The following is a 15,812-nucleotide window of genomic DNA, read 5'->3' on the forward strand; positions in this document are numbered from 1 at the left end:
CATTGATGCTCTTATTCACCATGACACAACATCTTTTCAAACAAAAAAGTTTTGAGGAAGCTGTGCTGGGAGAGTGGCTGGTGAACAGCAGGGCTCCCCCAGTTCACAGGCAGTGTCCTTTTTGCAACGTGCCTCCTCATATCGCTTTGTCAGGTGGGCCCTTTGCAGAGGCCAAGGCAGAAATTTCTCAGGGAGGTTGTAGGGGTTGAAAGAGTAGGGAAAGGGCTGTTTCGCCAGAAATGTCTGTGGTTATCTGAGCAAAGAATGGCTCTGATTAGGAAAGGTGGAGTAAACTGAAAAGATGGACTCCTAAGGGGCTGGCCTTAAGAGGGGACTGTCATCTGCATCGTGGGATCTGAGGAACACTGAAAATGTCTGTCCAAAATACCTCACTCCTTGGCCTGATGCTGACACTAAAATTTCACCACTAGAGATAAAGAAAAGAGGATCCATGCAGTTGTCAGCTAATAGAAAGTGGAGGGAGGAGAAAACAACACTGCTTGTCATTTTTTTCCCAGACTATAAGAGCCGAAGGGAAAGAAGCAGCATTTTGCTCGCTTTTGAACTCCCACCACACTTAGTGCGGTTCCCTGAGTAAAAGCGGGTGCTCAGTAGATCTTGAGTGACCCCAGAGGATTTGAGATCTTTTTGCATTCACGTGCCAAGTGCTGAGTAAAACCTATTAACTTTACTGTTATTTATGTCACCAAATATATTTGTCCATTTCATTTTCATCGCCTGAGCCAAACTGGGCGTGATGCCATACAAGGCCAAGCATTAAAACAGCCCCACAAAAGTCACATTTATACATTCAGTTCTTTCTAGTCTTCTCCCCACTTCATGAAGATTTTAAATAATAGAATACAAGCTATTTTCTATTTAGTATTGCTTTAACTAGAAATTATTCTGGGCTACAGTAAAAGCACAACTGATGTGTGATTCACTTTGCAAATAAATTTACTGTTGAGCATTTTAACCGTGGATTCATTTACTGTATTTTCAGATTGTTTTTATGTGAAACAGCTAAATGTTCTGCTTTCTTCACTTTGCAGTATTGGAGGTGTTTCCATGTTGAAACTACATCTCTTAACTAAACGAATTGAGTAGAGAAATGAGCAAATTAACAAGGTCAAAAGAAGGTCTTGCCCTGAAGGCACAGACTTGAAGTGTTCAGCTGATGGAGAGGTAAGGAAGAAAGAGAAAGCTGCCAGGCCATAGTCAGGGGGAGGCAGAGTCTGGTTATTTGTACCTCACCTAACCTGTCCACACCTAACCTGTGGACTCCTCTAAATACTGATGTATCATTTCTTGAACCAGCAAGGGCTCATCTGGCTGCAAGAATAGGATAGAATCCCCTCAGATTAGCTCAGAAAAGGGGCTCTGTTCAAAGGACACATCTCTTGGGGAATCCATGGAAGTGCAGGGGGAAAATAAAAATGGGAAAAACAGGACTCAGAGGACAAATTAGGGCTTGTCTGGGATCCTCTGCACCAGAAGCTCCCAGATATTCACATCAGATACACAATTAAGGTGTCTGGGCTCTTAACTCCTCCTGTCTCTGTAACTTGGTCCCTTGCTACTCAAAGTGTGAACCTGGGACCAGCATCACCTGGAAACTAGTGAGAAACGCGGAGTCTCAGATTCCACCCCTGCACTATTGAATCAAGGTCTTTATTTTAGCAAGGTTCCCAGTAACAGGCTAGCCGCTTGGCAGCAGACTTGCCACCGCTGTGGCAAGAGGCTACCCCTGATCGAATTCTGGGGAGATAAATGAACCAAGGTCATGGGCATAAAGAATATTTAGGCATTGCAGACAAACTGTCCTACTGCATATGTTAAGTGCTTTGAGCTAAATTAAACCTGTGTCCATTCTGAGTGTTCAGTTCCCCAAAGAGTCTACACTGTGTACCCATTGGCACTATCTTGATGCACATCTCTTGAAATGAAGCATCCTTGTTTCTCGGGTGACTAGAAATGTCAACTGTCATTAGCAAAGTGAATGTTTGGTCCTTTATAAACACTGTTGTCACACCAAAAAAATGAATGTAGTGCACATATACAAGAAAAGAAAAAGGCGAGCTCTTTATAATTCTTACCAGTTCAGTGATCCAGTAATGAGCTCTCATGACCTCCTTTCTTCTCTAAAACCTGAATCCCTCCAAAGCAGCATCTTCACTGATGCTTTAATCCCAGGCAGTGGTTTCCATACCTGGAGGTATGTAACAGAGCTGTATGTCATTTTCTCCTCAGGATTTAAATTTAACTTGAAAAGGCAAGCCTGTGGGTAGCTAATTAATAGATTTTTTTTTTTTACAATTGCATGTAGCTGGCATTATTCTGATTAAATTTCCAAGCCGATCAAAAATTAGTCCAAAAGATTGGCAAGCATGGTTTCCTGCCTTGAGGAGCACAGAACTGTCTGGGGAAGTCCCCAAGCAAATTTCCGAGTTGAGAGACATGCCAAAAAAGAAAGGAAGGTGGTGCGCACAGGGTCAGAAATAAGATCGGCACAGTTTCTCTCTCTTTCCATCTCTCACCTCATATAACAAGCACCAGTCTTTCTGTGCTGTAGTTTTCAGCACACAGAAATTTCTGGTTCTTATCTACCAGCAGCCAGAAATACACAAACCCCTCCAGTATCACAGATGCGGGATTTCCACTGCAGCCCATTTACTGTGTGTTCTGCATTTCACACATATACAGTGGGCCCTGCTTCTCAGGGCTACCCGGCCTGAGCCCTGCCCTGGGCTCCTGGGGCGCCTGCCCTAAGCACACCCTCCTTGTTAAAAGAGACATTGGCCACTCCCCTTTGTTATTCAGACGCTACCACTCGGTAGAGAGATTAGGACCTAAGAGAGGCTCTGTCTTTGATGTCATTTTACAAATACATAAATATAAGGAAATAAAGGAAGGAAAACTTCAAGAAAAAAAAGTATTACAACAGTGCCCAGAACAGCATCTTTAGGTAGATGCCTTTTCAAACCAGTTGGTTCTGGTGAGCGTTTCCAACATGTGCCAAGAGGTGGGCACTTGATCCAGTTGGACCAATCATAAAGTCTCACACTTTGGTCACTGTGATTGGCCCAGGAAGAAACACGTGACCCCCCCCCCCCAATCCAGCCAGTCAGGATTCTCCTCTGTTTTTTTTCAAACTTGAGCTTAGGAGAGAGCACCTTTCCTCTCCAGTCTTGGAACTGTAAACGTGGGAGGCTGGAGCTGTAGCAACCATGGCTCCAGCCACATGAGAAGCCAATGTGCACAGACAAGCTGATGCTCAAAGAAGCCAAGACGAGCAGGAAGAGAATTACAATGTTCAAGTCCCTGGTTCCAGTTGTCCCTAATGTGGACATCGCCCCTCCCTTCCAGTTCCATTAACCAGTAAATCCTCTTTTCCCCTTTCTCTAGTTCAGTTTCTTTCACTTATTCAGTTTCTTTCTAGCAATTATTTCCAGTCACTCTCCTGCTGCGATAGCTGCCCTCAGCAAACCCCTCTTTTTAAAATAGAAACACCTCCTCAGAAGCAAGGAGAGTTGCCAGTGTAAACAGATCCACACCATGACACAGTCAGAAGATCTGGACAGCTACAAAAGGCAGGAAAGGGGAAATAGAAACAACTGGCAAGCATTTTATGTCAGGATCAAATTGCCATTTTTACACAAATCTTTGTTATTAATGGAATATAGTATTCCTGGATTCTTCTCGTTATAAGAATTGCACACTCCACACTCACATCTGTGTGTGGAACAAGCCAGAGGGTGACCCACACTCACTATGGAAAGCGTTCAGTAGGCCTTTGCCAATACAGAGGACGGCAGACTGAACTAGACATCAAAGACTATGTGATCTGGTCCAGCGTGGTGGCTCACGCCTGTAATCCCAGCACTTTGGGAGGCCAAGGCAGGCGGATCACGAGATCAAGAGTTCAAGACCAGCCTGACCATGCAAACTGCTACCCCAAGGCCTTTGGATATGCTATCCCTTCTGACTAAAAGGATCTCTGCTGATTGCCTCCCACCCACAAATTAATCTCAATCTTCCTGAAGACTTCAAACAATTATTATTTTTTTCACAGAGGACTTTGTTAATGCCCATGACTGCATCAATTCTCCTGACTATATACACTCATTTCACCATGCACCTCTCCTCTAGAGGATTTAGCATGTATCACAATTGTAATTATATTTTGTCTGCTTCCCCTGGTGAATTTTAAGCTTGCCATTGTATCCTCATCATCTTTCACAGAACCTAATATATAGTTCAGTAAATATTTGTTGGATAGATAAGCATATTTAGGTTAAGGGTAAAATGATAAAACAAAGAAACTCAACAATAATTCAAAGATTGAGAAAAGATAGCTTGTTATTTACCTAAAAATTAGTGGTGAGCATTCCATGTCAGTGGGTGGCTTTGCTCCACATAGTCATTCAGATACCCATGATATGACTCATTCAGAGACCCAAAGGTTGAGTTGATAAATTCCAGCCAGTAGAGAGGAAAAAGAGAGCATGAAGATGCATATCGGGTGTATAAAGTCCCAGCGTTGCAAGAAGCACAAATCACTTCTCACATTCCACATGACAACACCTAACTACAAGGGAAGCTGAAAAACATAGGATAGCTTGGCAACCACATGCCAACTACTATTTTGTTATTACAGAAAAGAAAAACATACATCATGGATAGTTAAGACTGCCCACCACAGAGTGAATTAATAAATGGGTGAATATGGTCCTCCCAGCTTCCACATAGCAAGCACTATTTGCCCCTCTCCTCTGGCTTTCTGCCAAGTCCACCAAAATCAACAATGGGGCACCCAATGCCCAACATCCTAGGTCAGATGCCTCCTTATGTGGCCAAGGCAGTTGATACCAGTGCTGCTGAACCCGTTGACTTATATTCCCAAGGCCCCAAGGAAGAGCAACTGAAGCACTCTTTTCTTTTCCTCTTTCTTGCACTGTAATTCCTCTCTCTGTGGGATTCAGGGATAGGTCTATGGTGGCTGGGTTGGAAGGCAAGTCAAGTGATGGTACTGGACTATTCTCAAAGTTGACCAGCCCTGGAACATTAGACCATTACCCTGGCACCAATTTCTTGAGCAGAGAGTCTCTTTGCTCAGGTTGAGTTCTTTCTCAAAAGGTTTGTTGGTCTTCCATACAAAGACTCCTAGAGAAATTACCTGATAGGCAGGCTCTTCTGACTACCCAGGCATGCTTGAATTAAAAGACTTCACAGAGATATTTCTCAAATTAGGACCTTGATGATATAGGATAAAGAAAATGTCTTCAAATAGATTCATTTATAAAACATTTTTAGATGATCAAAAATCACTGAGTTGTTACCAAACCAGAAAAAGGTGTTATATTCTCTTGCAGTGGCTACTGCTGCATAGCAAACACCCTAAAACTCAGTGGTATAGAACAGCCATTTTATTATGCTCACAGATTCTGTGGGTCAAAAATTTGAACAGAGCACAGAGGGAGGGCTTGTCTTTGACCTCTGATAGCTGTGTATTCAAGGAGGAAGACTCAAAGACTGAGGGTTACTCAACAGCCGAGGAGTGGAATCATCTGGCCTGCTCACATATCTGGTGGTTGATGCTGGTGGTCAGCTGGGATCTCAGCTAGGCTGTTGGCTGAAATACCTGTACATGGCCTTTTCATATGGCCTCTGCATGTGAGCTAGCTGGGCTTTCTTATAGCGTGGTGGTTAGATGCCAAGAACAAATGTGCCAACAGAGCAAAGCAGAAGTGCATGGCATTTTCATGATCTACCTTTGGAAGTCACAGAGAGTCATTTCCACCACACACTACTGATCAGTGCAATCACAATATCCACCCACGTTCAAGAGGAGGGACACAGGCTCCACTATTTTATAAGTGAAATGTCACAGTCACATTATAAGAGAACAAGGGGTAGGAGAGACCATTGTCATTATCTTTGGAAAATACAATCTGCAACATATTGCCTCAGTTGCCTCTGATGAAAAACAGATGTTTTTGAACAAAAAAGCCAATTAGCAATATTTTTGAAACAGTAAGGATTTGAGTTTTACTTTAATGACTTGAAAGTCAGAGTAGTTAATTCAGACAAAAAAATATTTTATTCTACTACAATAAAATCAGCACTAATAACCCTTAATGGCTTTGAAGGTCAACTGGCCAAACAGATTGTCACATATATTTATATTACATCTATACCATCAAAATGCAAGGGTGGAATGACGGATAACTTGTACACAATTAGGGCCATGGAAAACTATAGGGTAAAGGAAGTGTTCTCATTGAAATGTATATATTTCTCTCAGTATCATTTTTTCCTATCCCTATGTAATCCAAATGTCCTCAGGCTTCACTAGCCTGTGAGGCCACCATAACAACAGTGTTCACATCTTGCTGTTTTATGTCCTCTACTTGCATTCATAAGGTTTTTGTAGCCACCATCACCTCCTCAGCCTTAAAGTCTTACCCATTCTGAGAATCTCCAAGTGTTGAGTTCAGAAACAAGTCTGTTCACACCTTCTGCTTTCAATGTCCACTAACAAAGAGCCAGCCACTTCAAGGAGGTATCTGGGCCCAGCCATATCTGCCAGTATCATCCATGAGGACATTTCTCTGAGGTCCACAGTCTCACACAACATTCTGGCCCCACTCTGAGCCCTCATGTAGCCAACCTGCATCTAAGAAAATGGACTCGTTGCAAACGCTGACACCCAGACATACAAGCACATGGCTTGCCAAGGTTCATGACATTTCTCATCATAGTAACCCTTTTCTTCTGCTGTCTCCCCCTGCTTCTGTCTGAAATGAAACACCTTTTACTATTGGAGTCAGACCATTAGAAACATATGGGAAGGCCAGTGTCCACACCATTCCCAAGCCACCATCTTTAGGGAGCCAAAGCAGGGTTGGGTTCTGTGCAGAGATATGGAAAGTGGATTACAGGAGAGAGTGACAGAGGAGTGGGAACAGGGAGAGAGAGCGAGAGATTCACACAGAGAAAGAAAGCTCACAAAGTGTTAGCAAGTGATCAATCTAGAAGGTTTATATATGTGTTTATTGTTTTGTTATTTCAACTTTTCTGCCAATTTGAAATATTTGAAAATTAAAGGTTGAGAGAACAATTTTAAAATAAAGGACTACAGAAGACAAAAAATAAAATTGCTTTAGTGACTACATCTTATGAGCCTGCTGGTTAGATGTATAGGTTATAGTCATTAAAACAAAAGGTGATGATGGCCCAGACTAAGGCGGTGGGAGTGGGAGCAAATGTAGAATCTAGATTTGAGAGAGAAATTTCTGGCTGGAAACAAAAAGGTGTGGATATGGGTGTGAGGGAGGGAGGAGTGAGGTCTGTCACTATGATATTCAAGAAGAGCATGAGAGATAAACTCTATTCGAACACTTAGAGTTCAGGTTCCTAGGAGACATCCAGGCAGAGATGGCCAGAGGGCAGACTGAACCATGGGCAAGAGGTCAGCGCTGAAGTTACAAATACTTAGGAATTAATAGAAGCTGAATCATGTACATGCATGAGCTCAGCCAGAAAAAGTAAGAAGTAAAGTGGAAGGAGGAGAAGACAAGGACAGGCTGTTTGAGGTGTCATAGGAAATTGATATCCAGGATGAAGCACTCAGTGTTAATCCCACACTCCATGCTGTCTCCTGATATAATTCATTCCTGGGCAAATTCCATTCCTCATTAACATTTTTTTCTTTCCTTGGGTTGTGTTTTATTATTTTAGTTTTATTATGCTGGTACAAATGCCAAGTACCTCTCCTAATAAATGGCCTTTTTCATCTGTTATATCACCCAAATGAATCCAAGCACTTATAATTAGCAAGGTTTACATAACAGGTATAATTTCTTGATAATAAAGTCTAACCATTATCATTGATTTTTCTTAATGGAGCATTTTGTTTTTGAAATAAACAGCAGGCATTAACGAAATATATCTGGATGGCAATAATACTCAACTCTGATCATAACCTGTTTGCTACTCTCTTGAAACTAATCATAATTCTAGAACAAAATAAAAACATTAGAAGATTAATAAAAGCCATTTTATCAGACAAGGCTCATTCTTCTTTAGTGCTACATTTATCTCACAAGGGAAAATTACTTTATTACATGGGTAGCAATGTATTTATGACAAGGCACTTGAAAAATAAGTCTGATGCTCATTTTGAAATTCTATTTCTTAGTAGTCATAGGCCATGCAGTCATCAGAAATACTTTTAAAAAGAGAAAAGTACCACATGCTTTTAAGTGCTTTGCTTCCAATAATAAAAGGACTGGCAGGTGTATATATTAGAGTTTAGACTGTCAGTATTTGGTTTATGTTAAATCATAAATGAAATTCAGTGCTATGGCCATACCAGATCTAAATATAGTCATGCCCTGCAACAATGTTTTGGTCAGTAATAGACTGCACGTATGACTGTGGTCCCCTAATATCATACTATGTTTTCACCGTACCATTTCTATGTTTAAATATGTTTAGTTATGCAAATATATCATGTTATAATTGCCTACGGTATTGAGTACAGTAATATGCTGTACAGGTTTGTAGCCTAGGAATAATAGGTTATAGCATAGGCGTGTAGTAGGCTACACCATCTAGGTTTCTGTAAGCACACTCTGTGATGTTCACACAATTACAAAATCGCTTATTGAACACTTTTCTCAGAATGTATCCTTGTCGTTAAGCAACACATGACTGTAGTTAGACAAAAGAGAGGGTTTTTCAATTATTCCGTAATTTGATACAGTCAAGCAAATCATTCCAAGGAATGGGGGGGAAATGCCCCTTCTGCCTAAGCTACTCTAATTGGCAACACTTAGAAGATCCATGGGTAAATCACTGGCCTTGTTACCTCTGTGTCACCGGCTTACCCCACCAGCTAGCTCAGAACCCTAGGATTCTGCAAAGTATCTGCCTCACCCCAATCCCACCGAAAAACAAGTATCATATTTCCAGGAGTACCTGGCTGGCAGAGATTGCCTATCGTATTTCATTCTCCTATTTCAAGATATAACCTGGAGCAGCTGCCAAGCCAGGGAAACCCACTGCCCACTCCATTTGCAGTTAGGTAGAAACATATTACTCCTTTCCACTGTGAAGTAGAAGGGGGGTAATTTGTGCCACTTCTAGACTGAGGTTTTTAAGAAGCAGGCATATCTCCCTCATGATCTTTTTTCTTCTACCAGCTGAATGCCATGACAACCAGGTCCCAAGGAACTTCTGAATCTCCAAATGGAAGTCTCCAAAGTCCCTGATTCATCAGAAAGAGAGAGAACCATCCACTGGCCACCACACTGTTATATGAGCAGAACACAAACTCCTGTTGTGTTTGAGCCTTTAAATATTCTGGGCATATATGGGGCAGCAGATTATCCTCTTTAATATACAAAATGATGCCTCAAATATGCCTACAAACAAGTAAAATCAGCTATCCAGAAAGCAGAAAGCTACTCTGTGCCATAGTTTCTTTATTTCTATTTCTGCAACATGAGGCACCCCAGTGTCAACCAGGTACCGCTACATCTGCTGGGCTTCCCCACTCACGTTACTTCAGTCTGGCACATCTGCCTCTTCTGCCAGGATTGCCAGACATTATTGCCGTAGCCTCTGGGCATCACTGCCTCCACTGGCACTTCCACTGCTTATTTTGGGTACTGATGCTCTGGCCTAACACGCTCACTCTTCCTGAACTCTACTACCTCTTCAGCTGGGGCCCTCGAATTACTGAAAGTCCTCCAAGCTTTGTGGTGAATTAAACAAATGCATTAATCCATTTTGATGTTATACTCATTTGATTTCAAGCAGCTGAAAGAAAGAGAAAATCCAGCTCACAGTGGCTTAAGCAGAAAGAGAAAATCCAGCTCACAGTGGCTTAAGCAATAAAAGCATTTACTGATCTCGTGATATAAGAATTCTGAAGATGTGGAGCTCCAAGTTTGGTGCAGCAGCTCCACGGCACCATCCATCATCTAATTTCTTTCTGCCTCGACTATGCCATTCTCAACTGTGAGCTTTTCATTTTTGGACATGCCACCTCTTGATCACAAGATGACTGCCACAGATATAAGCTGCACATCTTCACACAATGTCGGGTGGGCAAAATGGTAGGAGAGTTTCTCCCAGAAGCCCAGCTGCAGCTTTCTCCTTGCACAGCATTGAATAGAACTAGGTCACATGGTCATCATAGCTCTGGGACCCCTGGGAAAGGGAGACTGTCATAAGTAATGAAATTGCCATTAATGACTTAAACCAATCATGACTTTAGCCCTCATAGTGGGGCATAAGGCTACCCCCCCTCAAAGAAAACAAGATCGTGTTTACAAAAAGGTGGGGAAATGGCTATTGGGGTTAGAAGAGCAATTAACAGTATCCGCCACAGATTCCAATTCCGCCGTATCACCTTCCATACACAGAAAATCTAGTCAAGGTCTTCTCTCTTCTACAGCCCAGATTTGAATCCATGGGGGACTGGCCAGGTATAAGGCTAAGTGGTGGGCGTCTGTCCCATGTGTCATCCACACATACACTGGCTGTGACTATGGTTTTGATAATGGATGAAGCTTTTCAAGCCTGTCTCCTTCTCTCTGAATGAGTTCTCATCCAGTACCTGTAGTGATCAAAAAAGGCTTCATTGCAGCAGTGCCCCACCAGTTTGACAGACAAGCTTATACATGTTTATATTCCATAATAGTCATTGTTTGGGCTTAAGCTGCAATTTACCAGCCTTATCCCACCACTTTCCATTTTGTCTTTACTGGACTTCAAATTAAGAAGCACATCATTTTTGATACATACTCAATACTGGTCAGAATGTTTTAGATAAAATCTTATCTCGGAACATGTATCTATCCTTACATATTTCAAAAAGGAAATTCTGCATGTGTTCAAGTCACATTAACAATAAATACTAAGAAAGACAACGGCTATTTATTCAATATTAACTGCATTTAAATGTGAGAAAAATCAAAGATTGTTACAGGAAACACACTACCTGTCAGAAATGGTATGTGTTAATAATTCTGAGAGAAAAATTCCAATTCATCTACAACTTCAAAGGATAACATTTCCCAGGGGAACTTAAATTAATCATAGAAAAGGAAAATGCAATGGCATTACATGCATTTTTTAGGCTCTTGATATTTTACTTCCACCTATTTAAATGAATTTCCAAAATGATGGACTCTCTCTGGAGTAAACCTCCAGAACAATCTGAGATGAGGCTTTCTGATTGTCCATATTTCATACTTAGGGCAGTTCAGATGCCTCTGTGATAAGAGAGGCTTGCAGCTGACACAAAGTTTCTGATAGAGAAACTGAATTTATTAAAACACAATATCTATCGACATGCTAACAGGTAAGATGTCTTCAGGGCTTCAGTTAAGGTCGATGATTTCTAATCTACATAAATTTCCCTGGAACTGACTGTAAACTAGTTAAATGGCTGACTGGTGACAAAAAGATGAGGAAAATAATGAATGCATATAAAGCAGCACAAAAGATTTGGAGGCAATTATATCTGCTCTGTAATTATGTTGGCGCATGGGAAATTAAAATTCTTGCTGGCCTCCTCCTTCCCTTCCTCCCTTCCCCCAGGCCTCCTCATCTTGTCTCAATAAAAAAGCTCTTGAGCAAATGGGAATGGTAGTTTGAGGTCAAAGAAAACAAAGAGAAAGAAAGATGAGATGAGAGATTAAAAGAATGGGCAGGAGGGCTCTCCATGGCCCCCAGTGAGGCAAAGGGCTCTTGCACGACCAAGAAAGGCTGTCTTAACTGAAGTGTCTGGTCAAGGAAGGAAATCGTTCAGATGAATTTTTTAGCCTCCTACTTCTATCTTGCACATTGGGGTGTGATTATCTGTGTATATTATTCCTCTAGAGCAGGGGTGGACAACCACAGCAGAGCCAAATATAACCCACCACTTGTTTTTATACCACCCACAAGAATGGGTTTTACATTTTCTAATGGTTACATTTTTAAATGTTACGTAAATACCTACATAATTCACTCAATTTTGCCTCACAAAATCTGAAATATTTACTCTCTGGCCCCTTAAGAGTTTTTCAGCCCCTCATTAGATGAGACCTCCAGAAGCAGCACTGTTCATTTATATTGTTCTCCTTTGGATGGAATAAAGCCTGGTGATTGGATGGATAAAAAACAGTTTTGAGAGCATCCTGGAACAGGGGCAAAGACTTTTTTTTTTTTTTTTTCATTTGCGAATGAAGAAACCAAGACTTATGGATGCCAATCAACTGACCTAAAGTCCAGCTGCTTTTTAGTGGCAGAGCTAAAGCTAGAATCCCCTCCACAGCATACCACCTTGATCTGCTGCTGCCAACAAAGCATTACAACACCTTTCGAGCTCTGTCTTTCAATCCAACTGATCAACCTCTGTGCATCAGTAAGATGCAAAAGCATGGCTATTCAGAGTGTGCTTTGATGAAGAGGGACAAATGCAGTTAGTAGAGAGAAAAAACAACAACAACAGAAAAAAAACTAATCTTATTCCTAAAGAGAGGTACAGTTTGAAACTCAGTACCTGGGTAAGTGACAAACCTGATACTGTCCTAAGCAATTAATCTATGACTATATGGACCTATTGAGGAGACCCTGAAAAACATGACTGTGTTTACTGTGAAATTCAAAACTGATTTGTAATGCACTTAATGGTAAACTGAGAGTAAAAAACACACTGATAAAGTAACTTTTTTCATTATGTATGCTAGTAAAAAACACACTGATAAAAAGAATTTTTTTCATTATGTATGCTCAGAATAACATCAGAGAGAAGATAATTTCCTTGACACATTTTATGGCCATTTTGAATGTCTCTAGTGATAAGAGTTTCTAACTCTTTTCAGGAAGACTACTCCCTAAACCAATACTTTTTGTTATCATTTAGGTTTTCCAAGGTAATATCTCAAGATCTAATGGGTTTATTCAACACTCAACACAGATGCTAAGTTGAAACCTTTCTAATCATTTTCTAATCCAAACTGTATTATGATTTTTTGCTATGTTTTTAAAAGCTTAGGGATTTGAAATCTTGACATGTATATTTTAAGAAATATTGATGCTTCCTTAGGAATTTAAGAGGAAAGAGTCAATAAGTTGGGCATAACTAGACACTCTGACCAGCTATCTGGGAATAATTAGCCTAATGCTATTGCATAGGTGATGTGTGGCTTTATATTATCTACACAATGTGAAAGAAAAACCCTTCCTTCCTCTCTCTGGAGGGTTCTTTTGAAAGTCTTACTGCTCTAGTTAGTTCAATGCTATTTATTTTTACTGTGTTCATTATTTTAGTGCTCAAGAGTAATGTTCAATGTTTAGTAACAATAAATTTTATTTCCCATGTGTCAGTCTGGTTACAAAGCTAATACAAATCCCTCTAAATCTTTTGTGCCATCTAGTACGCATTCATTACTTTCTTCATCTTTTTTTGTCACCAGCCAATCATTTAACTAGTTTATGGTCAGTTCCAAAGTAATCTGTGTAGATTAGAAATCAAAAGTGTTGTCCAAGGCCCTCAAGGCATCTCACCTGGCCCTCTCTGTAGTGAATTGGGTTTTTTCTCTATCAAATCAACCACACATATATTCTATGTAGACCTGTGGTGTTGGCTTTATTTAACCTCCAACTTCAGAACACATACTCTCCAGTCATAATCAATCAACCAACAATTATTTCTACCCATGTAATGCTCTTCTAAGGAGTTGCTCTGGGTAAAAAAATAAAACCAGAATAAATGACAGCAGATTGCAAAAAAAAAAAAAAAGACGGTATTAAACAAGTGATTTTTCAGAGTTGATTTCAACTTGGCTAAGGATTTTAGAAAGTCTTGTCATTTCACAAGTGAATGTCACACACAAAGAGTAGAGGGAACAAAGTGATTCTCAAAAGAAATGTCTAGTTTTAATTTATAGAAGGATGAACCAAAGACAACCTACATTAAAATACATTTTACTCTTTACACTATGTGGGACACTCTATAAATACTGCCCCAACAAAACAAAATCTTGTGTCTATTTAGGCTATATTCAAATTTTCTCTAAAATAAATCAAGTAAAGAATGTTTATTGAGTCCCACGGTTTACTCTGTAGGCCCTTCAACACAAAGATGTTGGAGATCAAGGAGAAGGCCAAATCCAGAAGGCAAGAAAGCATAGAGGGAAATGGAAGCATATCTACGCACTCTTTTTCTCTATGTCTTTCCCACCCATTACCAGGGCAGCAAAGCTTTACCTTGACCTATTAGGACATGCTTATCATGAAAGATTTTAGAACAGAGTGAGACCAGAATAACCAACTTTTCTTACAAACAAGGTTTCAGGACACTGTTTACAAAGCTCTGTCTGAATTTTCTAAGGCTATAATCAAGTAAATACCTCCCACCAAAAAAAAACCCCACAAAAACAAAAATAAACCACACAACAACCCTGCCTTCTGGTAAGATTGTATCTAGGTCAGGTCAACAGGTTCCTGTTTTATTTATGCCTTTTTAATTACATTAATTTCTAAATGACCTCTGAGAAGCACCAAATTTATAAATAGTAAAACCATCCTTTTAGAAATTTGGTCATGGGAGGTTAAGTCAGAACAAAAGATCAGGCTGCCCAACTCAAATGAGCCAGACAATACAACCAAAACCTTTATCAAGTACAAACAAAAAATTCACCCAAACAAAATTGTGTTGTTAGGTAGATAAAACCTACAAACAACATACGGAATTCTGTACCAAAGCAACTGGGTATTCTGGCACTTTATTACATTTCACAATCTAGTCATCGGTTCATATGTAATTTTTAGAAATCTACCCATAGTTTACCATGTCTTCAGATTTAAAAAAAAAAAAAGGTGGATCATGGTTTCCTGTGTGGATTAGTAATTAATTGGTTCCTACTGGGGCTGATTTTCCACACCTGTTTTTATACCGTAAGCCCCTTTCAAAATTATTTTAATCTTTTGGATGATTCTAAGTGAACAATAGCCCAGCCTTCATTAATAAACACATTACAATTCCCTAACCTGGTTTTCCTGAGTCTTATTTAGGCATAGCTCAGGGGCAGCACTAGGAGGATGTGTACACTCTTTCTTCAGGTGCTTGTGCTTTGATGGTGACTGGGAGGAAGGCAAACTCCCTGGTCTAGTTTGCATGTTAAAGATACTCCTGGCAGGTATCTGGTTGAAGATCTGAAAGCTCCTCTCTTGTGTGAGCAAGGGCAAACTCTCTTTAGCGACATGAATTGACAATAAGAAGCATATTCAACAAACTTCAATGACCCTTTGTACCCCTTTTTTTAAAGCCAGAAAACCTATATTAGAGAAAGTTTGGACCTAATGTTTTCTATTGTGTCACTCTGCCCTACTTCCCCCAGTTGCCAATAGCATAAAACATTTTAACATGTCACTACTTCTTAATTTGAGCAGAGGCAGAAATCTGTCCAGTTTTTATTTTTTAAATTTTTTTCAATTTCTGATTTCACTTGCATATCACTCACTTATTTTCTATACAGAAGAGAATAAAAGTGCTTGAATTATGCATAAAATCTTTTAAAAGGCGTCTTTCAGATAAAGTACTTTATATTATTAAGCATCGTAAAATTATTATTGCACATCACTTTTATTATGTAGCTCATTTTAAATTGGCCAGAATATTTTAATCATCAAAAAAGTCATAGTTTATAGCTTAAAATTGAAAATATATCTGCACATTTTTTCCATAAAATATGCATGTGTGATTTTCAGCCCCATTTAACTAATATGTTTTGGAAATATGTTACAATAGT

At 40.0% G+C, this 15,812-nt stretch overlaps 1 protein-coding gene across 1 annotated transcript in view; it reads right to left on the bottom strand.

The window, feature by feature from the left end:
• Positions 1-2,096: 2,096 nt before the first annotated feature.
• The window catches only part of LOC134732873 (uncharacterized), a 132,899-nt gene continuing 119,183 nt past the window's right edge, over positions 2,097-15,812 (bottom strand). The window contains exon 5 of the mRNA XM_063620065.1: positions 2,097-2,209. Coding sequence (XP_063476135.1) covers positions 2,173-2,209 — 37 coding nt within the window. The 3' untranslated portion in view covers positions 2,097-2,172. The remainder of the gene's footprint in view (positions 2,210-15,812) is intronic.

Source organism: Symphalangus syndactylus, chromosome 17, assembly GCF_028878055.3.
Source record: "Symphalangus syndactylus isolate Jambi chromosome 17, NHGRI_mSymSyn1-v2.1_pri, whole genome shotgun sequence".
NCBI classification, from domain to species: Eukaryota; Metazoa; Chordata; class Mammalia; order Primates; family Hylobatidae; genus Symphalangus; species Symphalangus syndactylus.